Raw genomic sequence first — 19,692 nt, 5'->3', positions numbered from 1 at the left:
GGCCTGTCAGCTGGTGTACGGCTGGTCAGCTGGTCTACGGCCTGTCAGCTGGTGTACGGCCTGTCAGCTGGTGTACGGCCTGTCACCTGGTGTACGGCCTGTCACCTGGTGTACGGCCTGTCACCTGGTGTACGGCCTGTCACCTGGTGTACGGCCTGTCACCTGGTGTAACGGCCTGTCAGCTGGTGTACAGCCTGTCAGCTTGTGTACGGCCTGTCAGCTGGTGTAACGGCCTGTCAGCTGGTGTACGGCCTGTCAGCTGGTGTAACGGCCTGTCAGCTGGTGTACGGCCTGTCACCTGGTGTAACGGCCTGTCAGCTGGTGTAACGGCCTGTCACCTGGTGTAACGGCCTGTCAGCTTGTGTAACGGCCTGTCAGGTGGTGTACGGCCTGTCAGCTGGTGTAACGGCCTGTCAGCTGGTGTACAGCCTGTCAGGTGGTGTACGGCCTGTCAGCTGGTGTAACGGCCTGTCAGCTGGTGTACGGCCTGTCAGCTGGTGTAACGGCCTGTCAGCTGGTGTAACGGCCTGTCAGCTGGTGTACGGCCTGTCGGCTGGTGTAACGGCCTGTCAGCTGGTGTAACGGCCTGTCAGCTGGTCTACGGCCTGTCAGCTGGTGTACGGCCTGTCACCTGGTGTACGGCCTGTCACCTGGTGTACGGCCTGTCACCTGGTGTACGGCCTGTCAGCTGGTGTACGGCCTGTCACCTGGTGTACGGCCTGTCAGCTGGTGTACGGCCTGTCAGCTGGTGTAACGGCCTGTCAGCTGGTGTAACGGCCTGTCAGCTGGTGTACGGCCTGTCAGCTGGTGTACGGCCTGTCAGGTGGTGTACGGCCTGTCACCTGGTGTACGGCCTGTCAGCTGGTGTACGGCCTGTTGGCTGGTGTACGGCTGGTCAGCTGGTGTACGGCCGGTCAGCTATAGAGTGAGCAGGTAGTCAAAGGTGGAGACAAAGACTGCAAAGTATCGGACAAGAAGGGGAAGAAGACTGCAGCGATTAGATAAAAGGAAAGAAGCAGACTCACCAGCTGTCTCTTGGCTTAGCAGAAAAATGAATAAACAGGGGGGTCCGGGTGGCGTTGCGGTCTACTCCGTTGCCTACCAACACGGGGATCGCCGGTTCGAATCCCTGTGTTACCTCCGGCTTGATTGGGCGTCCCTACAAACACAATTGGCCGTGTCTGCAGGTGGGAAGCCGGATGTGGGTATGTGTTCTGGTCGCTGCACTAGCGCCTCCCCTGGTTGTTTGGGGGGAGGCAGAACTGGGGGGATAGCGTGATCCTGCCACGTGCTACATCCCCCTGGTGAAACTCCTCACTGTCAGGTGAAACGAAGCGGCTGGTGACTCCACATGTATGGGAGGAGGCATGTGGTAGTCTGCAGCCCTCCCTGGATCAGCAGAGGGGGTGGAGCAGCGACCGGGATGGCTCAGAAGAGTGGGGTAATTGGCCAAGTACAATTAGGGGAAAAAAAAGGGGGGGGATCAATAATTAGGCTCTTGGCACCAGCGGCGAGCTCTTATTTCCAAGGGTTAAACGCCCGACCTCTGTTCAATCATCGGGCTTTTCACAATTCTCTGCCAATTCAGGTATAAAATTAAATTGCTGGTTGAAACCTTTTAAGAAGAGCTTTAAGTTTTCACCTCACTTGTAAATTATAAAAATGTTTTAATATCCCTTTCTCCAACAGACCAAGAGAGCAATAAGACTCCATGGACAGCTCTAGATGTTTCCATACATTATTCCCATTATTGCCGCTTGATAAACGAGGCCCGTCGCTTGAGAATATGTGTCATATTTTCCAACTGTGGAAAACCGTCCTCAGTTTACTTCCAATATGACGTTCCCACCAGTTTCAAAGACTGCTGCATGAGCAGTATATTCACCCTGTGGGTTTTTACAGCAAACTGGTAGCAAACTGATAGAGAATCTGCACAGAGTAAACAGGCGTGTTGGGCCTAATACTGAAATACTGATGCACGGTGACACGTTTTTCCTACATGAAACATACAATTATCAATTCAACACAACTGTCGACTTCCCAGGTGTTGGCCGTGTGTTTTTCTCCTTTACGCTTCTATAAATTCTCGTGTTTATTGCAGCACTAAAAAGGTAAAAATGAAAAATGGAAGGAAGTGGTGGCTGGAGAAGCAGAGGAAGAGAGCGGAAGAAAGGTAGAGCAGTAGAGAAGAGTGGACGAGACATGCAATGGTAGTCTGCAAAAAGAAGAAGAAGAAGAGAAACACCTACTTCATGTTGGCCATATCCACGCCTGGATGAGAGATACAGAGACAGACAGACAAGAGAGAGAGACAGACACAACAGCAGACAGTTAGAGAGAGAGAGAGAGAGAGCATATCTGTAGCATGTATGCACAGTGAAAGTCCAATAACTAAGTTTACCCAAAATATCCACCATAAAAACAACAACAACAACAACCCCTTTGTGTAGACGTGTCTTTAAAGATGTCAGCGTTTCATTGTTACAGAGAAAACTGGATGTTTAAATCAACAGCCAAATTGAGGTGGCCGTTGCTCACATTTAGCACTTGTAGAAGCTGATAATGTAGTAAATTCCCAATAATGTAATAACCCCGATAATGTAATAAAAATCTGCTCTTGAGTCCATTGAAAATGCAATGAAACCTGATAATGTGATAACTTTCTGATAATGTAATAAAGTGCATTTCCCAATAATGTAATAAACTCTTTACCAATAATGTAATAATGTGTTACATTAACGGGACCTTATGACATTACCAGGTTAGCCTTCATTTCCCTGGTCCTGATAATGTAATAATTCCCCAATATTGTAATAATTTAACAGCAGACCACCCATAAATGGATTCAAGTGGTGATGCTGTTTAAGCAACGCAAGCTCGAGAGGTCTAGCGCCACCGACAGGTCGAAGTTGGACGTGCATGAATGCTCTACTCTTCCTCAAAGCTACCTCCAAGCTACTTCCACACATGCCTTTTCTCAGTTGGATCATTTTATTACATTATCAGGAAGTTATTACATTATCAGGTTTTATTGCATTTTCAATGGCCTCAAGTGCATTTTTTATTCCATTATCAGGGTTATTACATTATCGGGGTTATTACATTATCGGGGGTTTATTACATTATCAGGTTCTACAAACACTTTAAGTGCTACTTATCTGGAAGAACACATTTCGTCTGCTATAATAATATTACATCTAAATTCTCTGACGTTAAATACAGTGTACCTCAGGGCTTGGTTCTTGGCCCTCTACTTTTCTCTCTTTATATTTCACTTCTTGGCTAAATGAAATGCAAGCTCAAACATATTTGAGCTTGTGTGTGTGTGTGTATTTTGTGTATGAAAGACAGAAAGAAAAAGAAAGAAAGAAAGAAAAAATAAACACTGGTTGCATTTACCTGCAGTCCTGACATTATTGGGGAAGCTTTGTATTCCGATGCTTTATTCTCAGTATTCCAATTATGCAAAACTTCCATATCCTATTTACAAGGTCCCAAATAAGCTGATATCGTGATAATGAGAAAACCAGACAGCTGGAATATACTCGAATTGGGAAATATAACGCGTGGGACTACCTTGTCTCCCTATCAAAGTCAAGCTTTTTCAGAGAAAAACACTCAACCATGTGACCAAAACGAACAAGTTGATCAAGTCAAACTGTCCACAACTAAATAAAGGCATCAAATAAGGGGCGTGTGTGTGCTGGTGAGCAAGGCATGGAGTAAGATATCTTTCTCAGGGCTCCTGCAGAATAACTACTGCTATGTGAAGACCAGCATAAAAGTTCACCGAGGGCCACAAAGACACAAAAAATGTGAATTACGCGCATGGCGTTGATCCAAAAATATAAATACGGTAGTGCCACTTCACGGCCTGCAAGAAACATGAGGCCAATGTACGCCAGATAACTCAGACCAGTCCTTACCCACCTCGATTGGAAGTTCAGGTATGGCCGCGGAAGAAATTTAAGCAGACATCTTATCCTCTCTGAGGAGAGAGATTTCGAAAATGACAAGGGAGGAACTTAAAAGGCCACTGGCGGATGATTTTAAAGCCCTAAAATCAGAACTGCAAAGGGCGTGGTCTGAAATTGCAAACAATATGACAGAAGTCAACCAAATCAGGACGGACATTCAGGACATGAAAGGTGGGTTATAAACATAGTCGGATGAAATGGTTTCACTACAAGCCATGGTAGCCCACCTTCAAAGCCAGATGGTAACTCTAAAAGACCGATGCGAGGACATGGAGGGGAGAATTAGATGGGGCAATACCCGGATAGTCAGCATTGAGGAGCAACCAGACTCCAGCTCCCCTACAGCAGCTTCAAAAGTCATCAGAGGAGTTTTGCAGCTGGATCGGGAAATAAAGATTGATCGCTCACACCGCACCTTTACCTCCAGGAAACCGGGAGACCAGCTGAAACCGTGGGTGATCGTTGCCAAAGTACACCACTACGATGGCGACGCTGCAAAGATCCTGAGAAGAGCCCCCCCCCATCTACAATGGCAACCGGATTGCCATATTCCCCGATTACACCCCCAGAGTTGCCAAAGCCAGAGCCGCATTCACGGACATACAGAAGGTGCTATGAGGATGAAAAAGAATCCGTTATGGTTTACTCTACCCAGTCAGTCAGACTCTGGCTCTCACACAAGGGCGAGGACAATGAGTTCTAGATCCCAAAAAGGCCATGGAGTACGTTCAGAAGAAAGTTATCCCATCCATAGAGTCTGAAGACTGTGTGCCCTGCCTTGTCTGAAACATCACCCCTTATACTGTGGGACTGTGCTAAAGCATACATCAGGGGCCGCGTTATTTCATTTACATGTGCTAGGAAAAGAAAGGATGCTAAACAGCGAGGATTGGAAGACAAAATAACAGTTAAGACCACAAACACAAACAATCCGTGTCCAGCAGTCTCATAAATAATTCAATTAGACACCATCCCCACTTGGTTTCTGAAAGAGGTATTTCAGACAGTCGGCCCACAAATTCTCTCCTTTATCAACTGCTCACTGTCTACTGGTTTGTTCCCATCTAGTTTTAAACATGCAAATAGTCTGACGTCTCCTGAAAGAAGCCCACTCTCGAGCCTCTTGTTTTAAGCAATTTTGGACCAATTTCAAATTTCCCTTTTTAATGTAAAATCTTAGAAAAGTCTGTTGCGTCTCAATTAATTGCACACATGAAGAATTGGAGCATCTCTGAGCAAAATCAATCAGGATTCCGCGCTCACCACAGCACAGAAACAGCTCTTATTAAAGTTACCAACAATTTACCCCTCGCCACTGACTCTGGCGCTTGTTCAATTTTAATCCCTGCTAGACTTGAGTTCTGCTTTTATACGGTCGATCATGACCATCCTTTTAAATCAGCTGGAAAACTACGTGGGCATTAAGGACACTGTTCTTGCCTGATTCTGAGCTTACCCATCCGACAGTTCTTTCTCTGTTGTAATGGGAGAATTCTCCTCATCCCCAGTCCCCCTTGCATGTGGTGTCCCCCAGGGGTCAATTCTCGGTCCAATATGATTTTCCATTTCCATGCTTCCCTTGGTTCAGATCATCCGTGATCATCACATTAATTTTCACTGTTATGTGGACGACACCAAACTTTATGTCTCCCTTGCTGGTAGTGACACAGAGGAAATTTCCCGTGTTTTGGCATTAAGGCTTGTCGCTTCGATATTAAGTGCTGGATATCACAAAACGTCCTCCGGCTCAACGAGTCCAAAGCCGAGGTCCTTTTATTCGGTCCCCCTAACCTGACCGGAAACCTTGTAAATGAATCGTGGGAACCTATCAACCAATGTCACGTACTCCACCCGTAATTTGGGAGTTTTCTTTGACTCTGAATTCTGTTTTGACACACGAATCACCAAGGTAGTACAGTCATGTTTTCTCCAAATAAGGAACATCACAAAAAAATAAAAATGCTCTATTTCAAACGGACCTGGAAAAAGCCACCCATGCATTAATTTCGTCGCTTCTGGATTATTGTAATTCCCTGTATCCGGGGCTCAGTCAAAAGTCCATCTCCCGCCTCCAGCTCATCCAAAGCTCAGCAGCCAGACTGGTAACAAATTCCAAGACAAGACCATATCACTCCCATTCTCGCAACACTTCACTGGCTATAGGATTGATTTAAACTTTTTAAACTCTTATGCTTTATGTTGTTTTTTTTAATCTTGAATGTGTGTACTATTTTACCTTGTAAAGCACCTTGTAACATTGTTTTGAAAGGTGCTGTATAAATAAAGTTTATTATTATTATTATTATACAAATTTCCTTTAACTCCATGCCATAATACTACACCATAATAACTGGGCCCATTCCTTGGGCCTAGGGTTAGAATGAGGTATTATTATTATTATTATTATTATTGCATCACGTTCTTCATAAATTTTATGTCCATTATAATTCTGTTATCCTCTTTCAATGTTGTATTGTGTAAATTGTGTAAACACAACATCCATTGCACGCTGTCCATCTTGGGAGAGAGATCCCTCCTCTGTTGCTCTCCCTGAGGTTTCTTCCTGTTTCTTCTCCCTGTTAAAGGGTTTTTTAGGGAGTTGTTCCTTATCCGATGAGAGGGTCTCAGGACAGGATGTTGTGTTGCTGTTAAGCCCACTGAGGCAAATTTGTATTTTGTGATATTGGGCTATACAAATAAAATCGATTTGATTTTGATTTATTATTGTTATGGCTAGATCCTAGACTACGTGTATTCTGGAAAGAGGTATTTGATGCCCTCAAGTAAGTTCTCCAACAGGATATCCCACAAGACCCCACACTATTGGGAGTAATACCTCAAGGGCTGGACTGGAGGGCCAAGAACTACCTTTTAAATATATAAGCGGCAGCCTTGAAGCGCATTACCATCGGATGGCTGAAACCAGACCCTTCCACATCACATACATGGATCCAATCAGCATGGGACCTTTATCAGATGGTGCAACTGCATTCAAAAATCCACCTTTACTACATGATGGCTGTATTAATACAGCGTGGCTTAATACCCAGTGGTGCTCGGTACTCCTGCCCAACTCTTACTTTCACACTCTCTATATAGTGGATATTGGGGGGGGGGTTGTGTGTGTTTGCATTTTTCTTGCTTAATACTTGCATATAATGTGTACAAACGCTATACAGCTGGAAAAGTTTTAAAAAAAGTAATTGTATGAAAATGTATATATTGTATTTAAAAAAATAAATAAAACAATACAATATATACAATATATTGTTGTTTATGTATTTCCATGAATGTATATATTTCGTTCAGCGGTGAATGCTGGAATATAGACGTGTCCCCTGGCAGGTGGGCGGCGTTAGCCTGGTCATTTAGCTGCAGACCTGCACGGGAGCTCCCTGATGGTCCAGGTGGGACCAGCCTGACCGCCAATGAACCACCCGGGCGGCCCAAACCACCTGGGTGGCCCAAACCACCCGGACGGCCCAAACCACCCGGGCGCGCCAAACCACCTGGACGGCCCAAACCACCCGGACGGCCCAAACCACCTGGACGGCCCAAACCACCCGGGCGCGCCAAACCACCTGGACGGCCCAAACCACCCGGACGGCCCAAACCACCCGGACGGCCCAAACCACCCGGACGGCCCAAACCACCCGGACGGGCCAAATCACCCGGGCGGGCAAAACCACCCGGACGGCCCAAACCACCTGGACGGCCCAAACTACCCGGGCGGGCCAAACCACCCGGACGGCCCAAACCACCCAGACAGCCCAAACCACCCGGACGGCCCAAACCACCCGGGCGGCCCAAACCACCAGGATGGCTCAAACCACCCAGGCGTCCCAAACCACCCGGACGGCCCAAACCACCCGGGCGGGCCAAACCACCCGGACGGCCCAAACACCCGGGCGGCCCAAACCATCCGGGCGGCCCAAACCACCCAGGCGTCCCAAACCACCCGGACGGCCCAAACCACCCGGGCGGGCCAAACCACCCGGACGCGCCAAACCACCCGGACGGCCCAAACCACCCGGACGGCCCAAACCACCCGGACGGCCCAAACCACCCGGACGGCCCAAACCACCCGGACGCGCCAAACCACCCGGATGGCCCAAACCACCCGGGCGGCCCAAACCACCCGGACGGCCCAAACCACCCGGACGGCCCAAACCACCCGGGCGGGCCAAACCACCCGGACGGCCCAAACCACCCGGACGGCCCAAACCACCCGGACGGCCCAAACCACCCGGACGGCCCAAACCACCCGGACGGCCCAAACCACCCGGGCGGGCCAAACCACCCGGACGGCCCAAACCACCCGGGCGGCCCAAACCACCCGGACGGCCCAAACCACCCGGACGGCCCAAACCACCCGGACGGCCCAAACCACCCGGACGGCCCAAACCACCCGGACGGCCCAAACCACCCGGGCGGGCCAAACCACGGAAAGAACCCAGCGTCCGTCTGAGGCGGACGCTGGGTTTGACACTCTGTGAAGCTAGCGGGGCTCGGTTTCTGGAAACCAGAGTAGCGACCCCTTTACACAGACAGAGGGAGAAGCAGATAGACAAGCCAGACAAAGGTGAAGCGTATGAGGAGGTGGGCGGAGGAGACTGCAGGGATTAAAAAGGGAACAAAACAGTGAGTGGCAAGATGGAAGGGAAGGGAAGGAGAAATGCTAAAGCAGCGCACAACAACCGCGGGGGAAGAAGTGTGTGCGTGTGTGTGTGTGTGTGTGTGTGTGTGTGTGTGTGTGTGTGTGTGTGTGTGTGTGCCAGCAGGATGTGTTGTTGTGTGAAACAATGGTAATGAGCTGCCCAAATGAAGACGTATCACGGGACAACAAATCGTGACTTTCAGAGGACACTTCCAAATGTCTCCTGTCTCTCTCTGATGAAACACACACACACACACAAACACACACGCACACACAAGTGTGCGTTAGTTAGTTGCACGCGCTTTTCATTACAGAAAAGGTTCCAAGACCACCTGACACACACACACACATACGGACACACAAACCCAAAGAGAACAACCCTGCTCCAGCATGAACCCTGTGAAGCCCACGCAGTGTGAGTGGGAGGTTGTGTTAACTAAAAACAACATTACACAATGTTGTATTAATGCTATCTATTGATGGAGGGGTGGATGGAGGGGTGGATGTATGGGTGGAGGGGGTGCGGATGCATAGACTGGTGGATGAATGTGAAGGGTGGAGGAATAGACAGGTGCATGGGTCCACAGAGTCCAGTCACACAGACAAAAGGTTCTTATGCAGCTTATCTGCAGTTCCCCAAAACACCACAGTGAGGCGCCTACTGACGGAGGAGGCATGCTTCCGGTGCCCACTAGCACCGCCCGAGTCATCGTGTGGAGAACTTCTACCAGGCCTCGTGTCTGTGATCGTCATCCTGGCGGGTGTCCGTTGTGCTGGACACTGACATTTTTGGACTGTGTTGCACATTTACTGTTACCCAGCTCCATGGTGTTTTAAGCCCCCAACGTACTCTTCCAGGCAGCGCTGCATGGAAGCCCCCCCCCGCCCCCTACAGCTTCAGCCAATCACAGCACCAGCCCTAACCCTAACCCTAACCCTAACCAGTTTTTAACAAAATGAGATTGAAGACAAATTATGACAGACAAAACCTACAAAATATATGTTCTCTTAAATCTCTATCAAATTAAAGCCTCCTTTTGTATTTCTGAAGTATTTTATAAACTATGCAAATCTGCATATCTCCTCTTCTTTTAAAAGTGGAACTGAAAATATCTTTTGTCTTAAATAACAGTAACGCCTTGGGATCCCCCAGGAGGAGCTGGAGGGGCGTTGCTGGGGAGAGGGACGTCTGGAGTGCCCTACTTAGCTTGCTGCCACCGTGACCCCACCCCAGAAAAGTGGCTGAAGATGAGATGAGATGAGTATTGATAAGTACTGAACCCCCACTTATCAATACTTTGTAGGGTACCCTATTGCTGCAGTAACAGCCATGATTCTCTCGGGGTAAGTATGTTCAAGCTTTGCACATTCTTCTGGAGTGATTTTTGCCCATTCTTCTTGGCAGAATTTGTACAGGTCTTGCAGGTTGGTGGGATGGCACATCTGGACTGTGATTTTCAGTCTGTGCCACAGATTTTCAATGGGGTTGAGGTCCGGACTTTGACTTGACCACTCCAGAACGTTCACCTTTTTGTTGCTGAGCCATGCCGTTGTTGCTTTAGCCTTGTGCTTAGGATCACTGCCCTGCTGGAAGGTGAACCTTCTCCCAAGCTTCAGTTTTATGGCAGACTGCAACAGGTTTTCTTCCATATTCCCTGTATTTAGCTTCATCCATTCTGGCCTCAATGTGAACAAGGTTCCCAGTGCCTGCAGATGAAAAGCAACCCCATAGTATTATGCTGCCGCCGCCATGCTTCACTGTAGGGAGGGTGTTTTTAGGGCATGGGCAGTGTTAGGTTTGCGCCACATGTAACGCTTTGAGTTTTGGCCAAAAAACTCAACTTTTGTCTCACCTGACCACAAAACCTTTACCCACATCCTAAGTGAGTCTCTCTCATGCTTGGTAGCAAACTCCAAGCGTGCTTTTATACGCATACTTTTGAGCAACAGCTTCTTTCTTGCCACCCTCCCATACAGGACGGATTGATGAGAGCCCGTGACATGGTTGACTTATGCACATTTACTCCAGTTTCTCTGGAGCTCCTTCAGAATGATTGCAGGATCATCTGTGGCTTGCCTCACCAGCCCACGTCTATGCTTGGACACTTAGCTTTGAGGGACGGCCTGTCCTACAAAGCGTCTGGGTGGTGTGATACAGCTTCCACCTTCTGACAATGGACCCAACGGTGTTCCATAGGACATCCAAACACTTGGACATTGTTTTGTATCCCTTCCCCGCCTTCTGCATTTTAACCACTTTGGCTCTCACTTCAGCATAATGCTGCTTTTTCTTCATTTTCTGATGGAGTTCACGCCCGGCTAATGAACTTTACACAGAGTGCTTTTTATACCCGTAAACGAGACCATTACTTTAATGTGACAGGTACACACTAATTATGTCCAAATGTGTTAACCTGAGTTTGTTTTAGGAACAGTTTGTTATTTCTGCAAACTTGGAGCTTTCAGACCACAAGGGGTTGAATACTTATGGAAGCACTATATTTTAGTTTTTAATTTTTTAATAAAAAGTCAAGGAAACATTACTTATTTTGGCTTTGGGAACATGCTGTTAGAGCTTATGGGTTCACCACAATAATAATGTTCAGGAACAGATGTGTGAGTATCTTTTATAATCCAGAAATTAGTGATGACTGTCAAGGGGGTCCAACACTTTTGCAAGGCACTGTATATACATAGACGTATATACATATATATATATATATATATATATATAGACATATATACATTGATGTATATACATAGACGTATATGCTGCTGAATCGTAGCTCCCCCGTTTAACTTGCATGTTTACAGGTCAGTCTTGCCCGGTCCAATATGGCGGCAACATTTTCGTATTGTTGCATTTTTTTTGTTTTTGGTCTGTAGACTTCATTAAAACTATTAAATGGACTTTTCCAACAGGTAAAGTGTGATAGAAAATGCCGCAAAGAATGACACTGAGCACAGTCGTCCACGAAGCCTTGAAGAACCAAAATGCTGTTCTATGTCTGCATGACTCAAAGGATTTAGACGGTGTCTGATGTTGAAGAGACTGCTGTGAAGGGCCACGGGTTAAATGGTGCCGCAGTCAAAGAAACATATTCAGGGATGGCTTTTGATCCATGCTGAGCAACTTAACAGTGTAGTCCTCTTCTTGCCCCTGTATCTCAGCACTTTATTGTTGTTTAAAAGAGAAATCGAAGAAACTGACTCATTAGTCTGACCTTTGATGGTTAATCAAAAGAATTGTCGGCAATGTGAAGTACATTAACTTTGAGAGGAGATGTTGCCGAGATGGACGAACACATTTACTTTTAATAAGGCATGGCCAAAACAGTCGTGTCCACTTTTATCATAACGAGGGTCCTGTGTGTCAGAATTACACCCCCCCCCCAACTCTTTGCAGCTACCAGCAAGTCCAGTTTGTAATCAAAAAGATTCTGGGTTGGTTTTTGTTTTTGCTTCTTTTACATCCTTGAGTGGAAAAACATCTTGACAGTCTCCGCTGCATGCTGGATTTAACCTTTATTCCAAGTTAAAATCATACTCAAATATACTCAAAGATAAGAGACATCATGCCAGATGGTGACCCAAGGTTCCAGGGGTGATGGTCTTGGTTTCATCAGGATTCTCTACAATTGAGTGAGCATCGGCAGGTGTTTCCTCCAAGACTGAACTAGCCCCCTGATCCACCTCGAGCGCCTTTAGGTCTGGTGTCTTTTGCTCAGGGTTTTCTGAAACCATGTCAGATTCAGGTTCAGCCTGGCTCTGCTGTTGCTGCCGTCGTCGGGTCTGGTACCTCGTTTTGGTTCGGGTTTGTCAAGACTGTGCGGGATGGAGGTGGCGTTTTCTTGCTCTAGGGAGATGTCTTGGTTTTAGTTTTGGGGTTGGCTGAGATTGAGGTCCGGGCTCAGGCATTAGAGCTGAATCATGAGGTGGGGTAGAAACATGCAGTAAGGTGGACTGAGTCTGGGTTTCTGAAGCAGATTCTGATGGGACCCGAGATGGTCGGAGTTCTGTTTGGATTTGTGGAGCGAGTTGAGGCTGAGGTCGAGGAGTTTGTATCTCTACAGCAGGTACATTTTGTGAAGCTGGTTGGGACTTTGACATAGACGCCTCTGGCTGGCTTTGGGACACTTTCTCAGCACTGTTTTGGGTACGGGATTGTGGAATACGTTCAAGTTGGATTTTGAGTTGTGGAGTTGGTTCAATTTGGACTTTGGGTTGGGAAACTACCCCTGATTCTGTTGGTTTAGACCGTGGAGCCAGGTAAGATTGAGCCTGCTCAGATGTAGATGCTGTTGAAAGTTCAATCTGTCTTTTTCTGGGTACTGGCTGAGGTTGCATTGGCTTACCTTGTTGAGCAGTTTGAGGAGCGGATGGGCTTGGGTTTGGTCTGGTTTTGACTGTGGTGTTGCATGGGGCTGAGGTTGAGAGGTTTGTTGCGTTTTAACGACCTGTGGAGGTGGCAACTCCTTTTTCTTGGTGTCATTCCCCTGAGCTCTGTTGGTTTAGTGATGGCGGAGTGGTCTGCTTGGCCAATATTGCTGTAAAGTATGTCAAATAAATCTTTGGCTTGGCTGCAGCAAGGGTCATCTTTAGTTTGTCAGACTGCTAGCGAGTCTAGTCATCCGTGGTCGTTACACTACCCCCCTCCTTCGGGAAGCGCGTCCCCGCGCTTCAGCATACCAGCTCCCTCACGCCTCAGGGCGCACGCGCTTCCGATGGCCTCACGGTCTCACCATCCCACTTCTGACACCAATGTAGCGAATTCGGGGGGCAGCCGGGGAACCGCCGCAGCCGGGACGCGAACCCGGGTCTCCCGCACCACGGGCGACTATGTTAACTAGACAACTGAAGGGCCCGACCCGTTAGCCAAAGGCTAGCGAGTCTAGTCATCCATGGCTGTCACACATATTAGCATAAACAGTGCGTGTATCGTCATCTCATATTGGTGTGCTCATGTGGTTCCGTGAGGCTGGTTTATATTCACTGTAAGCATCATAAGCATGCGACATAACATTGGCATCAACATATTTTAGGAACGGTACACGAGTTGTGTATGTGTAGTACAAGAACTGTGCACGAGCTGTATGTGTAGTACAAGAACTGTACATGAGTTGTATGTATAGTACAAGAACTGTACACAAGTTGTGTATGTGTAGTACAAGAACTGTACATGAGTTGTATAGTACAAGAACTGGACACGAGTTGTGTATGTGTAGTACAAGTATGTTGTGTGTTGGATGGATGGATGAGCTGAAGCCGGGATGGCTGAGTGATGAAGGCCTGAACAGAGGTATTTGCGGATGCACTAAACAACAAACAAGAGGGTGGATAGATAAACAGATGTGTGGGTGGGTGGATAGTGTGTAAGTGTGTGGGTGGGTGGATAATGTGTAAGTGTGTGGGTGGAGGGATAGTGTGTAAGTGTGTGGGTGGGCGGATAGTGTGTAAGTGTGTGGGTGGGGGGATAATGTGTAAGTGTGTGGGTGGGGGGATAATGTGTGAGTGTGTGGGTGGGTGGATGAGGTGTAAGTGTCTGGGTGGGGGGATGAGGTGGATAGTGTGTAAGTGTGTGGGTGGGGGGATAATGTGTAAAGTGTGGGTGGGGGGATAATGTGTAAGTGTGTGGGTGGGGGGGTGATGTGTAAGTGTGTAAGTGTGTGGATAATGTGTAAGTGTGTGGGTGGGGGGGTGATGTGTAAGTGTGTGGGTGGGGGGATAATGTGTAAGTGTGTGGGTGGGGGGGGTGATGTGTAAGTGTGTGGGTGGGGGGGCTGATGTGTAAGTGTGTGGGTGGGGGGGGTGATGTGTAAGTGTGTGGGTGGGGGGGGTGATGTGTAAGTGTGTGGGTGGGGGGGATGATGTGTAAGTGTGTGGGTGGGGGGGTGATGTGTAAGTGTGTGGGTGGAGCCTTTTGGGAGGTGATGTAAATATGAAATTGAGCAAAGTGGGAGAAAATCCCTTCCTCACACCATCTCACCCATGTCAAGGGTGGGTTTCAATGCATGTGTGTGTCCTTTACCGCATGTCTGGCATGTGTGTGTCTGTGTGTGTGTGTGTGTGTGTGTGTGTGTGTGTGTGTGTGTGTGTGTGATTACTAGACTATCTCCATGTCCTTGATGCATGAAGAAGACACATTATGAGGTCCCCTTTTCATGAAAACACACACAGATCTGATCTCTCTCTCTTTTCACTCCCTCTCTCTAACACACAAACACACACACACACACACACACACACACACACACCAGACATGACTGACTGCCGGGCTCTCCCTCCAGTCTGCTTGGTGGTGTGGGTGAAAAGACAAAAACATTATTAGCTCTCAGGGAACACGCTCATGCGGAGGCACCCCAAAACACCCCCCCACCACCCCACAACCTACCCCCCCCCGCGTCTCTCTCTCTCCTTCCTGTCTGCCTCTTTTCCCTTCCTGGACAGAAAGCTTGCTTTAACCGCTGCCCCCTTTCCTCTCTGTCTGTCTCTCTGTCCATCTCTCTCTGTCTGTCTGTCTCTCTGTCCATCTCTCCCTGTCTGTCCGTCTCTCTCTGTCTGTCCGTCTCTCTGTCTGTCTGCCTCTCTGTCTCTGTCCATCTCTCTCTGTCTGTCTGCCTCTCTGTCTCTGTCTGTCCATCTCTCTCTCTCTCTCTGTCTGCCTGTCTCTCTGTCTGTCTGTCTGTCTGTCTCTCTCTGTCTGTCTCTCTGTCTCTGTCCGTCTCTCTCTCTCTGTCTGTCTGTCTCTGTCCATCTCTCTCTGTCTGCCTGTCTCTCTGTCTGTCTGTCTGTCTGTCTCTCTCTGTCTGTCTCTCTGTCTCTGTCCGTCTCTCTCTCTCTGTCTGTCTGTCTCTGTCTGTCTGTCTGTCTGTCTGTCTCTGTCCGTCACTCTCTGTCTGTCTGTCTCTCTCTGTCTCTGTCCGTCTCTCGCTGTCTGTCTGTCCCTCTCTCTCTGTCTGCCTGTCTCGCTGCCTATCTGTCTGTCTGTCTCTCCGTCTCTCTCTGTCTGTCTCTCCGTCTCTCTCTGTCTGTCTGTCCGTCTCTCTCTGTCTGTCTCTGTCCGTCTCTCTCTGTCTCTGTCCGTCTCTCTCTGTCTCTGTCCGTCTCTCTCTGGCTGTCTGTCCCTCTCTCTCTGTCTGTCTCTCTCTGTCTCTGTCCGTCTCTCTCTGTCTGCCTGTCTCGCTGCCTATCTGTCTGTCTGTCTCTCCGTCTCTCTCTGTTTGTCTGTCGCTGTCTTTGTCTCGCTCTCTTTCTATCTGTCTGTCTGTCTGTCTGTCTGTCTGTCTGTCTGTCTGTCTGTCTGTCTCTCTCTCTCTAGACACACACACACACACACACACACACACACACACACACACACACACACACACACACACACCCACCCTCTCCATCGGAGAGAGGCTTCCCGTGTGAGGCGCCGCCGCACTGCAGGACTTGACAGCAGTCCTCAGTAGCTCGGTTCTGGACGGCACATCGGGCTGTAGCTTCCCGTACTGGGCCGCTGCCCTCTGGATGGACTCGGCTTCATCGGCCTCATTATCTGTGACGTTCTTCTCCCGCCTCGTCTCAACATGACGCTCCACACTCCAAGCTGGACACAACAGCTTCGCAGCAGAGTGCGCACAGCTCGGCCCTTTCAGGAAGTACATCCGAGTTCGTTTGTCCCACACGGCTGAAAGAGGGGAATATTGGACATATTGCTTCTGCCGTCGTCAGTAGTTCTCGCCATGAAGCAGAACCGGAAGCTGGCTAGCTAGCTATGCTACGTTGTCGCCGCCGCTGTAATGCTGCGCTCGTGGGCAGATCGGAGGGAGGGGCATGATGGACCACGTCACTCGTGTGCGTCGCTTGCCGTCAAAAACAAAGGTGTGTTTTTGAGACTAATTATTTCAGCATTATTTTAAATCGACTATTTCGTTTAGTTGACCATTAGGCTACATTTTATTTTCAAGTGTTTTGTATAAAGAAGTACATCAAAAATATGTTTACTGGATTGCTCCCCGTGCCCGTGTTAATGGCCTCGCGTGCCCACGGGAGCACGCGTGTCATAGGTTGCCGACCCCTGTCCTATAGGCTATTGTCCTGTCTGTTTCCCTCCTATAATCTATAGGCTACCCCTGTCCTATAGGCTACCCCTGTCCTATAGGACCCCTGTCCTATAGGCTATTGTCCTGTCTGTTTCCCTCCTATAATCTATAGGACCCCTGTCCTATAGGCTACCCCTGTCCTATAGGACCCCTGTCCTATAGGCTATTGTCCTGTCTGTTTCCCTCCTATAATCTATAGGACCCCTGTTCTATAGGCTACCCCCTGTCCCATAGGTTACCCCTGTCCTATAGGACCCCTGTCCTATAGGCTATTGTCCTGTCTGTTTCCCTCCTATAATCTATAGGACCCCTGTTCTATAGGCTACCCCTGTCCTATAGGCTACCCCGTCCTATAGGCTACCCCTGTCCTATAGGCTATTGTCCTGTCTGTTTCCCTCCTATAATCTATAGGACCCCTGTCCTATAGGCTACCCCTGTCCTATAGGCTATTGGCCTGTCTGTTTCCCTCCTATAATCTATAGGACCCCTGTCCTATAGGCTATTGTCCTGTCTGTTTCCCACTTGATTCAGTTTCTGTTGTTTGAAGTCAGAGAAAAGTTGGCCGACGTCCTGTCTCTCTGTCCTCAAAGCACCATCTTACCCACCAGGGTCACAACTGGGCAGTTTTAATGAGCTCCAGAGGAAGTGAATATAAGTATGGACGTGTGTGTGTGTGTGGGGGGGGGGGCACTGTGAGCAACCACTCCTGGATCGCCACCTTGTGGTGGTGGAGAAGCTTGCGTGTACCAGTGATCCTAAGAGCTGCGCCGTCCGGAGCTTGGCTCCTGGTAGGGTCACCCAAGGTGGACAGGTCAAGAGGGAGGCTCCACATGAAGCGTGATCCAGCAAAGACCTCAACGGCGGAACTGGTAAAGATGTCTCCAGGTCACCACGGCAGTGAAGGTGGATGAAGGCTGCAACAGAGGGTGTTCCCCAATCGTCTTGGTTCTCCATGCCATTGGACTCTGGACACCCCCTGCCAAGGACCTTGGAGTGGCTGCAGGCTCATCAGCCACTCCACGTAAAAAGCTGTCACGCACAGGCGTCCTTCCGCTATGATACCCACAAGGACCTAGAGGGAGGACAGTCATACTGGACCCCGAGTGACCGCTGACGATGACGACTGAGCAAGCAGGCAATAAGACCTTAACAGAATTTAACATTTTCCTCACTAGTCACCACAAACAGTTACCATCACTAACTACAGTTAGTTATTGCCAGATTCACAGCCTCTCTATGTGTGTGTGTTTGTGTGTACATTGTGTAGGTACATACATATTGCATGTTTGCCTTCATGAGTATGTCGTCAGTGCTCTCTGTACATCTCTTGCCCCTGTTAGATACTGCAGTAAAAAGCCTTTCGTATCGTTTCTAGACCCGATAGGTTACATTTACATGCGGCGTGCGTCTCCAGTGGGCCACACTGAGGTCTGATTTCCTGCAGGTAACTCACGTGTATGCGTCCTCGCACAATCTCTTAGTTTTTCTTAACAGTTCCCAGATCAGACACGTTTTAAAGTTTAAATGTACTCTGAGATGACCAATATATTGTTTAACATGGCTTTCCCACGTAATTCTGAGAAGGGGCTGGAAGCACATCTACCTTTCTTACTCATTGAGGAATTCAGGATCTATGAACATGCAAACATCACAGGCCCTGCGCCCAGCCCACTACCTGCCTGCTAGGTTGACCGGCGAAAGGGCGGTGAGCAGCAACACGGCTAGCACCAGAGCAAACATCAGAGAGATTCAGCCATGCATGTTTGAGCCGACGTATCAGAATGCTAAGCGTAGTTAGCATCTTTTATCGTTTTACGTTGTTTGTTAGCTTGTATCAGACAACCCAGCCACTGAGGATGCACAAGCCAGTACATTCTTAGTGCCGGTCCCAAAGCCCGGACAAATGGGGAGGGTTGCGCCAGGAAGGGCATCCGGCGTAAAATCTTTGCCAAATCAAATATGCGCATCATAAATAAGAAATGGAAATGGATGATCCACTGTGGCGACCCCTAACCGGAGCAGCCGAAAGTAGTAGTAGTAGTAGGAGTTAGCTTGTATCAGGCAGTGGCTAACACAGCAGTGGTTGTGAAACATACAATAATATCTGCTACGATGTTACAGTGTGTCCACATTGTCACTACGTAATTGTATACCGGAGGTCTAATCAAAGTTTGCAGAGAGATAGATATATTCTGTCTGGCTGAGATTTTTACATTACATGTAATATCTGTTTATGTTGACAGGTGGGTTGGTGCAGCATCAGCAGTAGTGTGGACGTTGTGCCGGACCGTTGTGGTGAGGAGGGAGCTGAGCCGGAAGGCAAAGCTCTCAATTTACCAGTCAGTCTTCGTTCCAACCCTCACCTATGGTCATGAGCTTTGGGTAGTGACCGAAAGGGTGAGATCGTGGATACAAGCGGCTGAAATGAGTTTCCTCCGTAGGGTGTCTGGGCTCAGCCTTAGAGATAGGGTGAGGAGCTCGGACATCCGGAGGGAGCTCGGAGTAGAGCCGCTGCTCCTCCGCATCGAAAGGAGTCAGTTGAGATGGTTCGGGCATCTGATCAGGATGCCTCCTGGGCGCCTTCCTTTGGAGGTTTACCGGGCACGTCCAACTGGGAGGAGACCCCAGGGTAGACCCAGAACTCGCTGGAGGGACTACATGTCCAATCTGGCCTGGGAACGCCTTGGGATCCCCCAGGAGGAGCTGGAGGGCGTTGCTGGGGAGAGGGACGTCGGGAGGGCCCTACTTAGCTTGCTGCCACCATGACCCCACCCCGGAGAAGCGGTGGATGATGAATGAATGAATGAATCTGTTCATCTTGACAGTAGTCTACAATTCCAAACTGCTGGGACTTCAGGGTGAGGCGACCCGCACCACAGTTAAGTTTATGGTTCTGAGAGTTTGTTTAAGAACAAGCCCGGAAAGCACCAGAACCCCCCACCGGAACCCCCCACTGCTACGCTGCTGCCAC

General features: G+C 48.7%; 1 protein-coding gene across 1 annotated transcript in view; it reads right to left on the bottom strand.

Moving 5' to 3' along the window:
- The window catches only part of LOC130127199 (protocadherin-15-like), a 409,304-nt gene that overhangs the window by 13,499 nt on the left and 376,113 nt on the right, over window positions 1-19,692 (bottom strand). Inside the window, 1 exon segment of the mRNA XM_056296769.1 lies at window positions 2,250-2,271. Coding sequence (XP_056152744.1) covers window positions 2,250-2,271 — 22 coding nt within the window.

This window comes from Lampris incognitus, chromosome 17 (genome assembly GCF_029633865.1).
Source record: "Lampris incognitus isolate fLamInc1 chromosome 17, fLamInc1.hap2, whole genome shotgun sequence".
Classification (NCBI taxonomy): Eukaryota; Metazoa; Chordata; class Actinopteri; order Lampriformes; family Lampridae; genus Lampris; species Lampris incognitus.
This window is presented reverse-complemented; position numbering and strand designations above follow the sequence as displayed.